General features: G+C 39.2%; 1 protein-coding gene across 2 annotated transcripts in view; it reads right to left on the reverse strand.

The window, feature by feature from the left end:
• Positions 1–21,142, reverse strand: part of VWA3B (von Willebrand factor A domain containing 3B) — a 180,087-nt gene that overhangs the window by 65,740 nt on the left and 93,205 nt on the right. The window contains exons 14-19 of one of the 2 annotated variants that reach the window (XM_065927449.1): positions 19,865–20,047; positions 14,619–14,746; positions 12,490–12,632; positions 6,382–6,498; positions 4,897–4,984; positions 4,658–4,814 (exon numbers count right to left, since the gene is read on the reverse strand). In XM_065927449.1, the coding sequence (XP_065783521.1) occupies positions 4,658–4,814; positions 4,897–4,984; positions 6,382–6,498; positions 12,490–12,632; positions 14,619–14,746; positions 19,865–20,047 (816 nt within the window). The remainder of the gene's footprint in view (positions 1–4,657; positions 4,815–4,896; positions 4,985–6,381; positions 6,499–12,489; positions 12,633–14,618; positions 14,747–19,864; positions 20,048–21,142) is intronic. The other variant, XM_065927450.1, reaches the window with a different exon arrangement.

Consider the following 21,142-nt stretch of genomic DNA (forward strand, 5'->3'; position numbering starts at 1 on the left):
ATGGCTAAAGCTCCAACATTTTTAGAAGTTTATCTATATTGTAAAATACTGTGTCTTTTTTTTTTTTTATTATTAAAATACTGTGTCTTAAAGTCCACCAGATTTGAGTTCTTGGTGATTGAGGCATGAAATGAGCATAACTTTGGTATTTTAAAAGACGTGTTTGCCAAGAATGTGAATGATGTAAGCAAAATTTTAAGAGATATATTTAGCTTACATAAAAAACTATTCTCAAACAATAAAAAAAAAAAAAGTTAAATTTGGAGTACCATTTCCCCTTAGCAGTAGGCAGGTTTTTTTGTTTGTTTTTAATGCTACTGGTCTAAGTGACAGCTAAGATTAGGAAAACAGGCACTCTCGAAATTCCAAGTAAACTGTCCAATAATGCAGGGAATAGCTAAAGTAATCGCAGTAGTTCATGTTACTGAATATTAGTACAACTATTAAAATTCATCCCAAAATGGTCATTACAAGGAAATATGTGCAGAAGATATGCTAAATGAAGAAAGTGGGGCACAGAACTGTCAGTCAGTCAGTTCAGTTGCTCAGTCATGTCTGACTCTTTGGAACCCCATGGACTGAAGCACACCAGGCTTTCCTGTCCATAACCAACTCCCAGAGCTTGCTCAAACTCATGTTCATTGAGCTGGTGATGCCATTCAGCCATCTCATCCTCTGTCTTCCCCTTCTCCTCCTGCCTTCAATCTGTCCCAGCAACAGGGTCTTTTCCAGTGAGTTAGTTCTTTACATCAGGGGGCCAAAGTACTGGAGCTTCGGCTTCAACGTAAGTCCTTCCAGTGAATATTCAGGATTGATTTCCTTTAGGATTGACTGGTTTGATCACCTTGCTTTCCAAGGGACTCTCAAGAGTTTTCCCCAATACCACAGTTCAAAAGCATCAATTCATTGGTGTTCAGCTTTCTTTATGGCAACTCTCACATCCATACATGACTATTGGAAAAACCAGCTTTTCTTCCAAGGAGCAAACATCTTTTAATTTCATGGATGCAGTCACCATCTGCTGTGATTTTGGAGCCCAAGAAAATAAACCCTGTCACTGTTTCCATTGTTTCCTCACCTATTTGCCATGAAATGATGGGACTGGATCTTAATTTTTTGAATGCTGAGTTTTAAGCCAGCTTTTTCACTCTCCTCTTTCACTTTCATCAAGAGGCTCTCTTTGCTTTCTGCCATAAGGGTGGTGTTATCAGCATATCTGAGGCTATTGATATTTCTCCCAACAATCTTGATTCCAACTTGTGCTTCATCCAGTCTGGCATTTCTCATGATGCATATAAGTTAAATAAGCAAGGTGACAATATACAGCCTTGACGTACTCCTTTCCCAATTTGGAACCAGTTCGTTGTTCCACGTCCAGTTTTACCTGTTGCTTCTTGACCTGCATACACGTTTCTCAGGAGGCAGGTAAGGCGGTCTGGTATTCCTATCTCTTTAAGAATTTTCCACAGTTTGTTGTGATCCACACAGTCAAAGGCTTTAGGGTAGCCAATGAAGCAGAAGTAGATGTTTTTCTGGGATTCCCTTGCTTTTTCTATGATCCATTGGCTGTTGGCTATTTGACCTCCTCTGCCTTTTATAAATCCAGCTTGAAGGTCTGGAAGTCCTCGGTTCACGTACTGTTGAAGCCTAGCTTGGAGAATTTTGAGCATCACTTTGCTAGCATGTGAGGTGAGTTCTCAGATTCTTTGGCATTGCTTTTCTGAACTGTAGGCACTGTTATTAGTTGTTAGAGTAGTCTAGAAAGAATTCGACCAGACCACATTCTGGCTGTGTTTATAAGCAATCATTTTGAAAATGAGAAAATGGTACAAACTGCTGTTTATATATTTATCATTTGACACTGACTGAATTCAACAACTTCACTGTTTTTCAACTAAATCATTTGTTCCTATACATATCCCAGAGCTTGCTGCCAGATTGGGCAAGGAGAGGTCTGACTGGATGTGAGTAATGAAAATGCAAAGGCTGGGCACATCTGCACGGCTGACTCTGAACACAGGTGCAGTGGCTTCGTAGTTGTACAAATTTCTGAGTGCTAAAGCTTAAACCTCAGCTTGTATTTATTTATTTAAACAAGTTGTGTTTATTTACTTTTTGGCCGCACTCCACAGCATGTGGGATCTTAGTACCCTGACCAGGGATCAAACTGGAGCCCCCTGAATCAGAAGGGAGAATCTTTAGCCACTACATCACTGGGTAAGTCCCAAACCTCTGCTTTTTAAATAGAAACATCTCCAGGTTTCCATAGAGTAAACTGAAGGCAGGGCCACAAAATTAACTGGCAAAGAGATGTGTCAATAAGATCATTCATAAACCCACAAAAATACATTACTTACAACAGGGTAGGTTACATCTCACATACTTCAATCTAAACTTAAAATAAAAAGATCATTTTTTAATGTAAATTTTATAAATGAAATTTGAATTTGTAAATTTTATGAATGAAATTTTCTGGTATGGAATGATGTTCAAAATAGATTGTTGAGTAAAAATCAAGGCACAGAGTATCTTCAGTTCAACTTCATTTTGTAAAACAGACAACAAAAGACAATATATGTAATGAAAAAGCTTCGATCAGACAGTCATCAAATAATTCATCTGTGAGAAATTATATTTTAATGTTTCTTTCTTTTCTACTTACCTGTATTTTCCAAATTTTCTACACAATGAATACATAGTTTTGTATTAACTGTCCTTTTAAATTTTTAATTAACTTTTCTATCAACACAGTTTTCAATGCTATTATATTTGAAAGCAGCAAAATGTTATGCCCTTAGCAGCATCCCTAACATTCCTCATCAGCTAAATGATAAGATAAATAGTCACCTCACTAGATTGCTGTAAGTTTTAGATCAGACACTTTGATGAGATAAAATGCTTCTCTCAGAACCTAGTATGAGGGACTTTCCTGAGGTCCACTGGCTAAGACTCCACGCCCCCAACACAGGGCACCTGGGCCTGCCAATCGTTGGTCAGGGAACTAGATCCCACATGCCTCAACTTAAGATCCCATGTGATACAACTGACCCAGTGCAGCCAAACAAATTAATAAAAAATAAGTATTTAAAAAAAGAACCTAGTAAGAGGGCTCCTCACAAACCTGATTAAAGATCCTGCCATGGCCTGTCAGGAGTAAGGGACAGGGATGGGGTGCCAGCCCGGGCCACCTGATCACAAAGCTACCTGCTGGGCCCAGATTAGAGCAAGGCAGGGAGCTTTGATGAGATGCTGTTAAAGACCCGATGATGTGTGATGTTGCAGTGGCCTTCCCAATGATGCAAAAACAATTGTTCCCACATTCTTTTTTTCCCAAAGCAGTTGGCAATAAAGAGCTTTAAATTCCAGATTCATCAAATAGCTAAAGCAGTTTTACTCTGTATATGACTTGATGATGAATTCATTTTTTTGAAAGAGCTAAGGTTAAAGTTATCTGGTCCACTGAAAACTGAACGTGCCAGTTAGCATCGTGTAATGAAGAGTTGCCAGGGCAACCTCTCTGCTCAACACTTCATTTCCAAGGTGATAGATTTGATGCGGGTCCAGGAAACATGAAAACCAAAACAGCATTGTGTTCCAGAAGGAGAAACAGCCCATACATAAGTCATGAATGAAACAAATGGCTGGGGACAAAAGCAAACGATGCTTTACAATTCTACCCAGACAGACATAGCTGCACACAGGACACTGGAGTGAAAGTAAATTAAATTCTCAGTGAAGTAGGTGAAGATTCACGTTTTCTTTTCAGCTCCGTTCTACTTTTTGTCTACTTTTCCGAAAAACTGTTAGGTCCAAATATAAAAGCTATATATCTCACCCAGAGGGTTTATATTTTTCAGTCATTGTTATCCCATTCTTTTCTTTAGTTGAGGGTCTCTTCCAGTTAGAGAAAATAATACACAAAAGATGTAAGTGTGCTCTGACGGTGAAACTGGAATTTACTGCAAGCTCATTGCCATGACTCTTACCGATAATGGAATGAGGAGAGCATGTGTGCACTATGTGCCCACAGGCTTGTGGTGAGAATTTACGATGCCACAGAAGGCCCTGAGTGTGAGTGCCCATGGTGGAATGCACAGGAAAAAATACATATCCTGTTCCCTTGGCTCTGCTTTCTAAACAGAACCCTCGATACTCTTCCAGTTTTTTTCTTTCTCGAAAATCACTCAACATGTTTCTCTCTCTCAGCCCCAGGTGGTTCTCTCTCCTTCCCTCCTTTTGACTTTTTCCTTTGGAGACTTTTATGATGGAGAAGACGCCACTGTACTTAGGAAGAGAAGGTAAGCAAAGGAGGATCATAATTTCCCACAAGTTCTCCCTAACCTTTGATATTGAATGATATTCTCTCATGACTTGTGACTCTGACCGAGGGGCTTTTCAGACATTTCTGCAGCTTCACACTGCCATTAGCAAGGAGCCGTGAACTGCCAACCCAACAAAGGCCAATTTCTTCTCATCTTAGAAGCAAAAATGCTTAAGAGCTTCTCCCTCTACTTTTCACTGTCTTTACAAATAATTTTTTCCCATTGGCTGAAATACATTTCTATTACAACTGTACAAGACATTAAGTGAACTACTTTCTATGTAAGCAAGAAATGAAAAGTACATCAAGCAGGGACATATAGGAAACCAGTTTTACCTCATCAAAGACTTTGAAAACAACGTGCTTGTCCAGAACAGGGACGTAGGTGGAGCTGTGGGGAATGGCAGCCATGGACAAAGCATCCATGATGGTGAGCTTCTTGGCCGCCAAGCCGTGGATCTTGAGCCAGGATGCTGAAGACATTCCTGCAGAACTAAGAACATGAGACCATGATGTTTTAAGACACATCAAACAAAAACATAACAAGCCTGTCCTAGGAAAATTGAAGTACTCACTCGTGGTCATAAACTTGGCTTCCTTCTCGAGTCAATCTTTCTAATGACTTGTCATCTGGAAACTCATTTGTCAGCAGGATGCCCATTTCTGTAGAAAAGAAAATGGAAGCTGTATAATTTCCTCACATGTGGGGTTCATATCAAAGTGCAAAAGGATCACACTCATCCCTGGGTTCAGTTGTGTCTGAGGACTAATAAATGGGCTATATTTCTGAGAGCTAATCTCTCAGAGTGGATTCTAGGCAAGATGAATTTGCAATGGACACTAAAGGCTGATGCATGGTAACAGGGTACCTGCATTGTTTAACTAATCTACCTCACCCCATACCCACTGAGATCTCTCTCTATGGAAGGATGAGATGGCCTCATTCTTCACACTCCAGAAAATGTATCTTCTAAATGTCAAATAAGAATGCCATGAGCCAATAATTATTCAGTGTTTCCCTCATTAGACTCCCCCCAGACTACATAGAACAGCCTCGTTAAACATTTCAGTTTTTGACAGTTTGGTCCCTGATTCCTCAGCCCTATGTGGAAAACCAAAATCCCTACTAAGTCCTGTTTAGTTTTAAGTTCAAATTTTCAAACTATTATTTGGAATTGTTAATGTCTATTTTTATATAAGCTTGGATTTACAAACGAAAAGCAATATTAGCTAATTGAATTAGTAGAAGAAGGAGTGTTTAGGAGTGAGCTAGTTAAATGCCTAAGAAATCACATCCCAGTCATCATATGATAATCCTTTTAAAGGACTGTGCACATAGCAGATTTAGGAAATATGGAAGGTTAATTAAAATTGAGGAAAAGGCACCCCACAGATCAGCACTGAAGAACACAGGGTTTGATTAAGCTATGACTCAGTAAGAGCAGGTATAAATTTGTCCCTCGTGTGCTTCCTCCTATTTAAGGGGTTGGGTGGATGTGTGTGTTTAGCCGGGGGCTTATTATTTATGAACTCTATGAAACATAGGGAAAAGTGCTACAGGAATTAAAATTTTAGGAAATCAAGTCTTTAAATTTACTATTTTAAAAATAATATTATCAATAAAAACTGAGTGGAAAAGTTGAATTTTCCTCATATTTAGCCCCCAGTAGGCTGACAACATGAATCAGAGAGGGGCTCGTTGGATGGTACCACCTGTGAATGAATGGAAAAAAATAAACCAACTGTGAAGTATTAGGTTTTCAAATTCAAAACATGGAGTGGCAGCCAGCACCACCACTAGTGTCAGTGGTTATATGAGCCAAAGGTGTATTAAATAACTAGGGAATGATAAATGCAAGTCTGGCCCTAAGGAAGTCCAGTTCACTAAAGCAAGACAACCTGATTTACAAGGGAGTCCTTTGAAGAGGTAGAAATCTAGACTCACTTAAAAATGATTTGTTTCCCCTCAAAATATCTCTCCTCAGCTCTTTCAGGAGAAGACACACTGGGGAGGGGAGACCAGCTTGGGCTTCCTGATGTACAGACCCTCAGTAGCTTACCCCTGTCACTTGGCATGTTCCAGCTGCTAGAATTGGAAATCCTGTCCCTCCTCTCACTGCAGGCTGAGCTCTTGAGGGTGGACAGCTGGCTTCTGAGCAGGCTGGTTTTGGTTGGTTCTGTGGGTGTCAGAGGGAGAAGGGTTAAAGGAATTTGGGATGGAAGGAGGTGCTTCAGGAGATGCAGCTATGTCCTTGGAGCCTTTAAAAAGAAAGCAGGCTTAGTCTCCCAACCCTCAGGGGGACGGTGCTTCCACCAAGTAGATGCTGTGTAACGGCAGATTCTACTGACTTGAGTTCAAGCTCTGCCCCTCCTGGATAGAGATCTGCTTCTGAATTCCTTCAGCTTGTTGGCAGAAATTATTTCCTTGTGGTTGGAGGACTTAGGTCCCACTTCCTTGCTGGCTGTTATGTAGGGGTCTCTCTCAGCTTCTTAATCACCCCCATTCCTATTCATGGACCCCCTCCATCTTCAAGCCAGCAATGGTACAGTGATTCCCCTCTTGCCCCAAATCTCTCTGACTTCCTCTTCTGCCACCAGCTGGTAAAAGCTCCCGCATTCAGGGGCTCATGTGAGTACACGGGGCTCTCCTAGAAACCCTGGCTGAGGGTCACATAACATAATCAGGGGAGTGATGCCCATTACCTTCACAGGGTGCGGGGTTTAGAGCGGGACCTCTTTGTAGATCATTTTAGAAGCTCTGCCCACCACACCTGCTGTCTACACTTTTATTTGTATTCTTTTCTACCCTCTGTTGTGTCCTTTCAACTAGCAAGTACACACTTAGTAAATAATGACACTGAATCTGTGTGCTTTAGAGGAGGGTTCCCCAATCTTTGGGATCTGATGCATAATGATCTGAGGTGGAGCTGATGTAATAATAATAGAAATAAAGTGCACAAGAAATGAAATGCATTTGAATCATCCCAAAACCATCCTCGCTCCTCCAACCCAATCCGTGGAAAAATGAGTTTCCATGAAATCAGTCTCTGGTGCCAAAAAGGTTGGGGATTACTGCTTCAGAGGACAATGCATTTGCACCAAGACATTTGATTACCTTCCCCATGGGATCACAGAAACCACACTAATTGTAATTGTTGTCTGTACTTTGTGATCTGGAGGCCTTTATGTAGTACCAAAGCTTTATGTAGTATTCGTAAACGAAATGTGTCCTGTTTTCAACAAGAAGGGACTTATCCTTTCTTACAAGAAATTAGAGTGAAAAGTAGCTAATAATCTGCATTATTAGCTACAGAAAGATACCCCCAGTAGTTTCCATGTATGGAGTCAGGAGTGTGTTATGTGAGAGTCACTGTTTTTCTAGGCAACAAATAGGGTGTTTTCTGTCTCCACTGCTTCTGTAACAAGGAATTTGGAAGGATAAATTTTCTCAGGAGCTGTGTCTGTGAGCAAAAGAGACAAATAATCCATATAGGAGAGGTGAACTCCTGTTCCTCACTATACCAGCAGATCATCTTGATCAAAACTGCTGGGTAGAAACAACAGATGTGTCCAAACGAAAATGAAATTTAGCTCCCAAAGTTCCCAGACATGAAAACTGTACTATTCCCAAGCTGCAAATAACGAGTGAAGACATATTTACCTGGCAGTGGATCCAAGCATTTAACTACTCCCGCAGCTCTGAAGAGTCTAACACCACAGTTCATCATTCTTCTAAATTAGAAAGTGAATCAGAATAAAAACCTGGCACAGGGCTGCCTAACAACAGCAACAATCCCAAATCTAAGTGAAATGGTGCAAGTGACAAAAGGCCATTGAAACACTTAGGATGAGTAGCAAGTAGCATTTCTAGCAAAAGTCAGGTTCACTGGAACGACCAGGCAGGAATGGCAAAAGGGATGTTGCCACACAAGTGGCCAGAATGAGAATCCTCTTTGTCCCCGTGGGCTTAAGACAGAGACACTAGGGCAAATGGACAGAGCTACAATACTTCTTTGGTTTCTATGGGTTTAAGGCTCTCCTCCTCAGCCCAGAGACATGGGGAGACAAAAGAGACAGTGTGTGTATGGCAGAGGAAGTCATCACAACCTTCCTCACTGAGAGACATGCAGCATCCTGGGGAAACTCCTCTGGTACCTCAGGAAGCACCATAAAGGGACCAGTGGGAGCCACAATAACACCAGGTAACCAAGCACCAAAATGATACCACAAAGGCTGTGAAAATGAAATTACCATTAGAACCCACAAGTGCAGGCCAAAGTGAGACTTATGTGTCAACTTTAAACAGGACAACTGCCATCTAAAATAAAAGATATAAATAGCAGTCAGGGTCCCTAACATAAAAGAACATTCAGGAAACTATAAAAAAAAATCATCCATCATATCAGAAATCAAGAAAATCACACTTTGATGGAGAAAAAACAATCAAAGGATGTTAATACTATGATGAATCAGAAGCTGGAATTCTCTGACAAGGATCTCAAAGAAGCTGTCAGAAAAATGGTTCAGCCATTAATTATAAAATTCCCTTGAAACAAATAGAAAAATTTCAGCAAAGAAATAGAAGTTATAAAAATTTCCAAGTGGAACTTGTAGAAATGAAAAATAACAAAAAACATTTTGGGTGAACTCAATAGCAGAGTGAAAATAGCAGAGGGTAGTATCAGAGAACTTTGGGAACAGAACAATAGAATTTAGCCAATTTTAACAATAGAGAGAAAATACAATAAGAAAAGATAAACAGAGCCTCAGGGGTCTGTAGGATAATAGCAAAATATCCAACATTCATATCATCAGAGTCCCAAGACAGAGAGGAAACAGTGGGGCTGAGAATCTATTGGAAGAAGTAATAGATGAAAGCACCCCCAATTTGGTGAAAGATACAACATACAAATCAAGAAGCTGTGCAACCCCAAACTGAATAAACCAAGGAAATCCATTCCAAGATGCATTATAGTTAAACATTTGAAAATTAGAGACAAATAAAAAATTTAAAAAGCATGCCAGAGAGAAAGGAACCAATACCTAGAGGGAAGCAGCAGTTTGAACCAGTTTGAACTAATTTCACTTTTTTTTTTCCCCACACTTAAAGTGTACGCGGCCTGAGGAAGAGGCACTGTGTTTTCAACTACAGACAGGAATGCACAATCAGCTGCAAATTCTGGACAAGGCAAAAAGGTCCTTCAGGAATGAGGAGAAAGTAAAAACATTCCTAGACAAAGAAGAAAATTATTGTGGCCAGCAAACTTGCCCTTGAAGACTGAACACAGGAAGTTCTTCAAACAGAAAGTAAATGAGAAAAGAAGAAATTTTGGAGAATCACGAAGAAAGAACAAAAGAGAAAAAATATGGTAAATACAATAGATTATCTGTTCTTCATGAGATTTATATTTGATGATTTAAATAAAAATTACAGCATCACCTGATACTCAAGCCAATGACATTTAAAACTAGGGACGGCAAAGAAACCTAATTGAAGTAAGATCTCCACACTCACAAAAAAGTGGTAAAATGTTGATACCAGAAGAGTGTTCTAAGTCACATTTATAGGTTGTTGTACTCAGAGAAACCATTACAAAAACCATGCAGAGTTACACTTAAAAGCACTGGATATAAACACTGAGGCCAAGTGGGAGACGCTCTAAACATATGAGGCTGCTTCAACATTTGAAAGCAATCAATGTAATCCACCGTATCAACAGACTAAAGAAAAAAAAAAATCATATGATACATGATCTCTCATTTGATGGGGCTTCCCTTGTGGCTTAGCTGGTAAAGAATCCTCCTGCAATGTGGGAGAGCCCAGTTCAATTCCTGGGTTGGGGAGATCCCCTGAAGAAGAGAAAGGCTACCCACTCCAGTCTTCTGGCCTGGAGAATTCCATGGACTGTATAGTCCACGGGGTTGCAAAGAGTCGGACAAAACCGAGTGACTTTCACTGTTCTCTGGTGCCTCAATGGTAAAGAACCTGCCTGCCAATGCAGGAGATCCCTGGATGGGGAAGATGCCCTGGAGAAGGAAATGGCAATCCACTCCAGTATTCTTGCCTCAGAAGTCCCATGGACAGAGGAGCCTGGCGGGTCACAGTCCATAGGATCAAAAAGAGTTGGACACAACTTAGCGACTAAGCAACAAAATATTATTTGACATAGATATAGCATTTGACAAAATCCAGTACCAATTCATGATAGAAACTCTCAGAAAACTGGGAATGAGGGGAACTTCCTCAACTTAACAAAGAGTGTGTACAAAAAACCTACAGCTAAAGTCATATTTACTGGTGAAAGATTGAATATCTTTCCCCTTTAAGACCAGGATAAAGGCAAGGTGAGCATCACCCTTATTAAACATACTACTGGGAATTCTAGCTTTTGCAACAAGGTAAGAAAAAGAGATAAAGTCAGAAAGATTGGAAAAGAAGATAAAACTGTCCTAATCTGCAGATAACATACTGTATATGTGAAAATGGTAAGGAATTCACACATACATCAAAATTTTAAAAAACCCACAAAACCAAAAAAAACTCCTAGAACCATTAAGTGAATTCTGTAAGGTTGTCCATTATGGGATCAACACACAAAATGAATCACATATTGATACACTAATGATAAACATATGGCAAGCTATATTAAAAAATCAATAGTATTTGTAATTGCTCCAAATACAGTAAGTCCCCTATATGTGAACAAGTTCTGTTCTGAGACCCTAGAAGTGGAGCAGCCATTTTGAGACCATGAGAGTGAACTCTCAAAATTCACTAATAAAAAACAAACGATCCTTATAGAATACGCACAAAGCCCATGTGTGCAAACATTTAATTGAAGAGGATATAAGGATTGCAGATGAGCACATAAAAAGATGTTCCATATTACTAGTCATTAGGGAAATGCAAGTAAAAACCACCATGAGATACTACACGCCTATCAGAACAGTTAAAAACTGTGTGTGTGTGTTCAGTCGTGTTTGACTTTTTGCAACCCCATGAACTGTAGCCTGCCAGGCTTCTCTGTCCATGGAATTTTCCATACAAGAACACAGGAGTGGATTGCCATTTCCTCTTCCAGGGGATATTCCCAACCCAAAGATTGAACCTTCATCTCCTGCACTGGCAGGCAGATTCTTTAGTGACTGAGCCACTAGGGAAGTCCTTCAAAATAAAAAGTATTTATGACAATCTATACCAAGTCCTGGCAAGAATGTAGAGAAACTGAATCACTAATTGATTACTGTGATAATATGAAATGGCACAGCCACTCCAGCAAATAGTCTGGCAGCTTCTTACAAAACTAAATATTCAATACTATATGAATCAGCAATTGCATTCCTGGGCTTTATCTTAAAGAAATGAAAAATTATGTTCACACAAACCAGGTACAAAAATGTTTAGAACTGCTTTATTCGTAATAGCCCCAAACTAGAAACAACTCAGATGTCCGTCAACAGATGAATGGTTAAACCAACTCTGGAGCATCCATATCACATGCTACTACACTGTAATGAAGAGGACTGAAGTGTTGATACCTGTAAAAAATTTGGATGAGTCCGGGGGAAAATATGTTGAGTGAAACAAGCCAAAACCTACAGGCTACGTGTTGTATGATTCCATTTACATAACGTTTTTGAAATGACAACATTTTAGAAATGGAGAACTTAGTAGTTCCCACTAGTTGGGAAAGGGTGTTGGAGGGAAATGGGTGTTGTTACAAAACAGCAAGGCCAGGGATCTTTGTGGCGATGGAAATGTTCTGTGTCTTGACTGTAGGGAGGGGGGAATATGAAACCACACGTGATAAAATCAGAGAAGTACACACACACAAATGAACACATATAAAACTGGGATAACCCGACTAAGACTGTGGATTGCATCAATGTCAATATCCTGGTTGCAAACTGAACTTTTTTTTTCAACATGTGACCATTGTTGGTAGCTGGGTGAAGAGCAGGTATACAAGGATCTCTCTGTATGATTTCTCACAACTGCATGGGAATGTACAGTTACTTTACTAATAACTTCAGTTTCACAAACACAAGTTTAGGCTGCTTTTAAAATGTTACAAGGCTTTAGTTTTATTCCTCCTTTATTCCTGTTAATACCTTCTTGCACTGAAGGAAAACCGGTCACGAGATTCAAACATTTTGTTTACAGATACCTGCGTGGAGCACTTTCTTTCCCTGAATCTTTTGACTTGATGGATCCTCTGGTATTTTTGGCATTCGGGATGATTTGACATCAGCGTGAGGTTTTGCACATTTTTCTGGGGTTGAAACCATGGAACAAATCTCTTTTTGATGCCTGTTTTAGATTAAAAAGTAGACAAAGATGATGAAAGAAAAAATTTGAGGAACTTCCTGTGTTTGGTCTTTAAGGGTAGGTCTGCTAGCTACAATTATTTTTTGCCCAGGAATGTTTTTATTTTCTCTTTGTTCCTGAAGGGCATTTATTAAATGCTTAATTTGCTAATAGGAAGACTGAATTTCAATGAAGAAATCCTGGCTAATACATATTTTCAACTTCTTTCCATTTTGCTATCACAAATCTGCCTGCAATGCGGGAGACCTTGGTTCAATCCCTGGGTTGGGAAGATCCCCTGCAGAAGGGAAAGGCTACCCACTCCAGTATTCTGGCCTGCAGAATTCCATGGACTGTATAGTCCATGGGGTCACAAGGAGTTGGACACAACTGAGCAACTTTCACTTTAGGTTAATCATCCAGCCCTTAAAAGAGATTCTATTTTGTGGATATTCATTTAGAAAATTGGAGAAGTAAATGGCAAGTCACTCTAGTATTCTTGTCCATAGAATCCCAAGGAGTTTGGTAGGCTACAGTCCATGGGGTCACAAAGAGTCTGACACGACTGAGTAACTTTCACCTTCACTTTTTCTTTCACTTCTAAGTAAAAAGATATACTTCTGATGGGACATTTCTTGTTTGTCATTTTTAAATTGAAGTATAGTTAATTTACAGTGTTGTGTTAGTTTCAAGTGCACAAAGTGATTCAGTTTTATATATATATATATACACACATTTTTATACATATATTACATATATTATGTATATATATGTTATACATACATTATAAATATATATACACACACATATATAAATTTTTCAGATTCTTTTCCATTATTATAGGTTATTACAAAATATTGAGTGTGCTATACAGTAGGTCCTTGTTGTTTACAATAGGGAAGCCCAGAATAAAGTTATTCTGTTTTATATATAATGGTGTATATTTGTTAATTCAAAACTCCTCCCACTGTTAATCCCAAACTCCCCCCATTCCCTACTATCTTCTTTGGTAATCATAAATTTGTTTTCCATTCCTGATAGGGCATTTATATGCTGTGATACATGAATGCTATGATGCCTGAATATCTGTACAATGTGAAATCATGTAAGATTTGACACACTTACTGAATGTTGGGGTGGTTTTGATTTTAGACATATTATTAATAGCATATAGCATGGGGAAAGACCTGAAAAATCATCCATCTCAAATCCTACCCTACCATCACATCATCTTAAAGAGGAAGAAACTGAGACCCACAGCAATCAACAGGTGTGGAGAGAAGTTAGGGATTCACAAAGGCCACAGAGTCAGGTCCAGACCTTGAGCCTCCTGCTGCTGCCCCCACTAAGACGCTTCAGTCATGTCTGACTCTGTGCGACCCCATAGATGGCAGCCCACTAGGGTCCCCCGTCCCTGGGATTCTCCAGGCAAGAACACTGCAGTGGGTTGCCATTTCCTTCTCCAATGCATGCATGCATGCTAAGTCGCTTCAGTCGTGACCCTGAGTCAAATCTTCACAACAGTGCACTCCTACTCTACTCTGTCACCTTTGTGGGTTGTGGTGGGGGTGGGGGATGTCCACATTGGGTACAGATGAGACATCCTTAAGGACCACACAGGATTTGAGAACCTGCATATAAGGATGAGTATGTGAGGCTTCCCTGGCAGTCCAGTGGTTAAGACTCTGCACTTCCACTGGACAGGGTTAATCCCCAGTTGGAGAACTCAGATCCCATATGCAATGCCACTTGGTATAACCAAAACAAAATTAAAATTAAAAAAAAGGATGAGTTTGTGGCTTCTGTAAGCCAATCTTTAATTTGTTAGATTATGAGTTCCCTTTGCTTAAACAAAAATCCCAACATAATCATACTATGTAATTTTTAAAAGAACTCTCACAAAGCACTGTAGAAAGAAGTGGTAAAGAGACCCAGCAGAGCACCCAAGAGGACCTCTGTGATGGGAAGTGGGCGCTTTGCCATGCTCACTTGTCTCCATCCTTTTCTGCATTGTACCACCAGTCCATGACCAATGACTCTGAGTAAAGGTCTTGCACCTTCTCTAGGTCATTGCGTCCTTGCTCCATTTCCTTAATTAAAAGAGTCAGATCTTCATCCTGCCAAAACAGGTAAACACATTGCAAGATTACATGAAAGTTCAGATTCTAAACATTTCTAACAAAAACCCAACTGTATCAGGAAAAGAAGAATCTAAAGAACTTCATGTAGTTCTTATTTCTTTTTTAGACAGCCTAATTGAGGTGTGGCAGAAAATGAAGAAGAACTAAAGAGCCTTTTGATGTGAGTGAAACAGAAGAGTGAAAAAGCTGGCTTAAAACTCAACATTCAAAAAACTAACACCATGGCATCCGATGCCATCATTCATGGCAAACAGAAGAGGAAAAAAAGTGGAAGCAGAGACAGATTTTCTTTTCTTGGGTTCCAAAATCACTGTGGACAGTGACTATAGTCATAACATTAAAAGATACTTGCTCCTTGGAAGGAAAGCTATGACCAACATAGACAGTGTTTTAAAAAGCAGAGATATCACTTTGCCGACAAAAGTCCGTATAGTCAAAGCTATGGTTTTTTCAGTAGTCATGTACAGATAGCTGAAGAATTGATGCTTTTGAACTGTAGTGCTGGAGAAGACTCTTAGAGTCCCTTGGACTATGAGGAGATCAAACCAGTCAATCTTAAAGGAAATAAACCGTGAATATTCATTGAAAGGACTGATTGCTGAAGCTGAAGCTCCAATACTTTAGCCACCTGATGAGAAGAATTGACTTTTTGGAAAAGACCCTGATACTGGGAAAGACTGAAGGCAAGAGGAGAAGGGGGCAACAGAGGATGAGATGTTTGGATGGTATCACTGACTCAGTGGACATGAGTTTGAGCAAACTCCAGGAGATAGTGAAGGATAGCAAAGCCTGGTGTGCTTCAGTCCATGGGGTTGCATGACTTAGCAACTGAACAACAAACTGAATGTATGCAAAGTGTACCATTTGAATAGTTTTGACATTCACACTTGTGAAATCACCTCTGCAGTCAAGATAATAATTATATCCATTACCTTCTATAAAGTTTGTTTGTATCCCACTGTAGATCTGCCATCCCTCTTAGCCCCTCTTCAAAAAACAAGCAACAATTCATCTACTTTCTGTCGCTATCAGCTTCAATTTTCTGGAATTTTACTTGTCTGTTTATTTTTCTCAGCAGGTCTATATGTATTTTCAGCAAAATACCCATAAAGTTTACCATTTTAACCATTTTTAAAGTGTGTTCACCTCAGTAGCATCAAGTACATTTACGATATTGTGCAACCATCACTATTATCTAGTTCAAGAACTTTTTTAATTACCCAAATGGAAACCCTTACTTATTTTAAATTAATTTTTATTAGAGTACAGTTGCTTTATGGAATTTTATTTAAATGGAATCATACATTATATCATCTTTTTGTGTCTAGTTTACTTTACTTTCATAATTATTTGAGATTCACCCATGATATAGCATGAATCAACAGTACATTCATTTTTATGGCTGAGTAGTATTCAAAATCACTGCAGATGGTGATTGCAGCCATGAAATTAAAAGACGCTTACTCCTTGGAAGGAAAATTATGACCAACCTGGACAGCATATTAAAAAGCAGAGACATTACTTTGCCAACAAAGGTCCGTCTAGTCAAGGCTATGGTTTTTCCAGTGGTCATGTATAGATGTGAGAGTTGGACTGTGAAGAAAGCTGAGTGCCGAAAAATTGATGCTTTTGAACTGTGGTGTTGGAGAAGACTCTTGAGAATCCCTTGGACTGCAAGGAGATCCAACCAGTTCATCCTAAAGGAGATCAGTCCTGGGTGTTCATTGGAAGGACTGAAGCTGAAGCTGAAACTCTAATTCTTTGACCACCTCATGCGAAGAGTTGACTCACTGGAAAAGACCCTGATGCTGGAAGGGATTGGGGGCAGGAGGAGAAGGGGACAACAGAGGATGAGATGGCTGGATGGCATCACTGACTCAATGGACATGAGTTTGAGTAAACTCCGGGAGTTGGTGATGGACAAGGAGGCCTGGCATGCTGTGATTCATGGGGTCGCAAAGAGTCGGACATGACTGAGTGACTGAACTGAACTGAACTGAACTTAGTATTCAATTATATACCAAATCCAAAATTTAGTCACCTGTAGATGGACATCTGAGTTTCCAGGTCTGAGCTATGATAAATACTAAAGCTATGAGCATTTGTGCACAAATCTTCATATGAATATCTGCTTTCATTTCTCTTGGGTCAGTGAACAAGAGTGAAATGGCTAGATCATATGGATGGTGATGCTGAACTTTTCAAGAAATGACCAAACTGTTTTCCAAAATGATTGCACTAGTTTATATTCCCATTAGTAATATAGGAGAGTTCTAGTTCCTCCATATCCTTGTAAAAACTTGATAAGGTCAGTTGTCTTAATTTTAGCCATTTTAATAGCATATAGTGGTATTTCATTATGGCTAATTTGTGTTTCCCTAATGATTAATGATATTAAGCATCCTTTCATGATCTTGTTTGAAATGCATGTATCTTCTTTGGTAGAGTGTCTATCCAAATCTTTTGCCCATTTTTTGTTTCCTTGAGTTTTGAGAAATCTTAATATATTCTGGATACAAGAGAATGAATACAATTTGAAACATTTTCTCCAAGTCTACAACTTATCTTTTAGTTATCTTGGCATTGTTTTTTAAAGAGAAACTTAAAATTTTGATTAAATCAAATTTATTGAGTTGCTTTATATGGACTATGTTTTTGATATCCTAATAAAATTTTTTTTGGTCTAACACAAGGTCTCAAAGGGCTTTTCATATGTTCTCTTCTAGGAGGGGAAAAAACCTAGGTTTTACATTTAGGTCCATGTATCATTTTGAGTTAATTTTTGATTACAGTGTGATGTATGGAGCAAGTTGTGTTTATTTTATCCAATTGTTCCAACATTTGTTGGGGAAAAAAAGACATATACTTTCTCCACTGAATTGCCTTTGCATCTCTGTTGAAAATCAGTTGTCCACATATGTGTTAGTCTATTTCTGGTTTTGCTATTCTGTTCTGTTGATCTATAAATCTGTCTTTACAGTAATACCACCCCGTCTTGATGACTATAGCTTTATACCTCCTGAGATCAAGTAGTATTAGTCTTTCAACTTTGATTTTATTTTTCAAAGCTATTTTGGCTATTTGAAATCTTCTGAATTTCCATAGAACTAGTTTGTCAATTTTCACTAAAAAGCCTGCTGAAATTTTGATTAGGAATGTGATAAGTCTATTTTTTTCTTTTAGTATTCTTTTTATTTTCATATAAATTAATGTCCTAGAAAATTAAAATGAAAACACTAAATACAGTACTGCACATAGCAACCTCTGTTAAATGTCCTATTACAGCACTGAAGAAGGTCATATACACACGGAATGCACACGGAGGGACTGGAGGAGACAGGAAGATGGCAGAACAGCAACTTGAGAACCACTACTCTGTGCATGTCAACTACAGACTGAAAGGCAAAGGAGCGACTTTACACAAATACAAACACAGATACAATCCAGGTTTTCTTTTTGAGAATGCACATTCTAACACTGTGATGTCTTCTAACCCATAAACAACATACAACCCTCAATGTTTTATAGTTTTCAGTGACAGGCCTTTTACATACTTTGACAAATTTGTCACTACATGTTTCATATTCTTGATGAGATTGTAAATGATAATTTTTATTTCAATGTTTATTGTTCTTTGCTAATATGACAACATTTTTGTATGTTATATGTTGACCTTGTAGGATACTACAAACTAGCTAACTTCAATTATTAGTTCCAGTAGCATTTTTGTATACTTCATTGGATGTTGAATGAAAATATAGTTCAATTTTATTCTATTTCAGAAGGCTTTTCTGTATATATACCATGTAATATATATACCTAAGTATTTCATTTTGGAGGAAATACTAAATTTCAATATTTGATTTTGAATTCTGTATGTTTATTTTTACTTTATCAAAATGTGATTGAATTTTATGTGCTGATCTTATAACCAGTGAACTTGTTGAACTCGGTTAATAGTTCTGGGAGTTTTCTGGTAGCTCCCTTGGAGTTTTATTTGTTACGTGCAAATAGGGACAGGTCTATTTCTTCCTTTCTAATCTGTATGCCTTTTATTTCTTTTCTTGCCTTGTCTTGGTAGAGCTTCCAGTAGTATGTTGAATGTGAGTGGGGAGAGTGGATGCAGCTAAACTCCCTGGAGATGGATTGGCCTGTTCACGTTTTGCATTTAAGATTTTCTAGACAGAAGTAGAGCAGCATTTGACTGCTCCCACTATTGAGGCAAGACATTCCTTTAAACTTTACTCAATACCCATTGGATTATGAGGTTTTCTAGTCTAGCTGACGGGAGTGGGCATTGCCCTCTGATGAGCTCAGAGAACTGGTTCGTCCGATCTTTTGAATGAGTCATTTCCAGACTCTGGTATTAATAATTTCTCACATGTAAGCATTGATCAGTGTTCTGGCTTGTCCTGGATTTAAAGTCTCTCCTTAGAACAGACAATATGAAACACGTTCTCTAGAGAGGCACACTTGAAATGCACAGCTTCAGGCCAAAATTGGAGGATTGGGGCATAGAATTTTATCTACTTTCTTGTATTAGCGCATTAGAATGAATTGTTTCATTAGATGGTCACATGGGTATACAGCCTAATGAGTCAGAAGACAGCTACCTAGCAAGTGAATTTTTTTGAAACTTTCTCACAAATATCTGCAAACAGGCAGTGGTTAATGACCCTTATGTATGGACCTCCAGGGTGTTTGTTCCTAAAGCTTGGCAAAATGTTGATAATTGTTAAATTTGACTGATAGGTACATGGTCTATATACTCTTCTACTTTTGCATTTGTTTGCAACATTCCATAATAAAAAGCTTAGAAGAAAAATTAGATCTATTAGAATTCCTGGGCCTCTGTGCCTGGAGCTTGATTTAGTATAGCTTGGTAGTGGGACTCGGGAATCTGAATTTTCACAGGTGCCCTAGCTCAGGTGGTCCTTAGGCCACCACAGTTTGCAGGACACTAGCTGTTAGGTGATTTATTTTCTCAACTTAGTTGTCCTTATGGTTGCTGTTTTCCCCATCATTGTCCACAGACCTCCAACCATTAGCGCTCAAGTAAGTGAACACTCTCTGCTTGGCTCATGAAGCTCTTACCTGAACAGCCTCTGGAGTATAGGGATCCTTGCAGCCAAAATTATAAGAATGAAACTCTCCTCCAGTCAAAGAAGCAAGGTCTTTCAAAAATCCATTTGCAATCTCATCATTGTAACAAAAGGAGATGGTGTAAATAGGAATTTTCTGAAAAACTTTGACCTGGTCCATAACCATTTCAGGTGACTGAAATGATACATTTTGAGGAAAAAGAGGAGAGATAGAGAGGAAGAGACAAAAAAAAAATATGTGAAAGTCCCTAGTATTTGTTCTAGATAGTGAAATTCTCAATTAGTAATGCCTTATATAGTGGAGAGTGACTTCTTGGGAAGGTGTCAATCCAATTCGGCTGACAAAGCAAACTGCCAGGTGGTGAGAGTGACTCAACGCATGCCCTCTGGGCTCACAGTTGTTGTGGGAAAAGTCTGGGAGAAAGATTTGACTAATCCAATTACTCAATTTTAGTGCACCTAAGCCTAGAATCCATGCTTTTAAAGGGTTGGACCTGGTGGCTCAGATGGTAAACAATCTGCCTGCAATGTGGGAGACCCAGATTTGATCCCTGGGTTGGGAAGATACCCTGGAGAAGACAAAGGCTACCCACTCCAGTATTCTTGTGGGGAGAATTCCATGGACAGAGGAGCCTGGCAGGCTACAGTCCATGGGGTTGTAAAGAGTTGGACATGACTAAGCAAATTACACATATATACACATAATTTTGAGCAGGGCTTTTCAGATGGTGTTAGTGGTAAAGAACTTGCTTGCCAATGCAGGAGACATAAGAAACTCAAGTTCAATCCCTGGGTCAGGAAGATCCCCTGAAGGAAGTCATGGCAACCCACTCACTCAAGTATTCTTGCCTGGAGAATCCCATGGACAGAGGAGCCTGGCAGGCTACAGTTCACGGGGTCATAAAGAGTTGGACACGACTGAAGTGACTTAGCATGCATGCATGCACATACTGCTGGACACTTAAAGTACTGAGTCATGGGTGAGACATCCTGGATACTGGGATTCTACAGAATGAGGCCACAGGATCTTGAGGTGGCTTCCAAAGCTTCTACTCCTAAAAAGGAATGTCCAGCTTTGGATATCTCAGAGTGAAAAAAGTGGTATCTCAGAGTGAAAAAAGAGACATTTATTTAGGGTCCTTTCATGTTCTGAGCACTCTGTTGGGGACATAATACTCCAGTTAACCCTCTTGTGACAGAGTTTTGGAAAGATTACTAGTTGCCCACCTCTCCTTTTTACTGTCAGAGACCTGGTTTTCTTTTCAAGGCA

The sequence above is a fragment of the Muntiacus reevesi genome, chromosome 3, assembly GCF_963930625.1.
Source record: "Muntiacus reevesi chromosome 3, mMunRee1.1, whole genome shotgun sequence".
In the NCBI taxonomy this organism is placed as follows: Eukaryota; Metazoa; Chordata; class Mammalia; order Artiodactyla; family Cervidae; genus Muntiacus; species Muntiacus reevesi.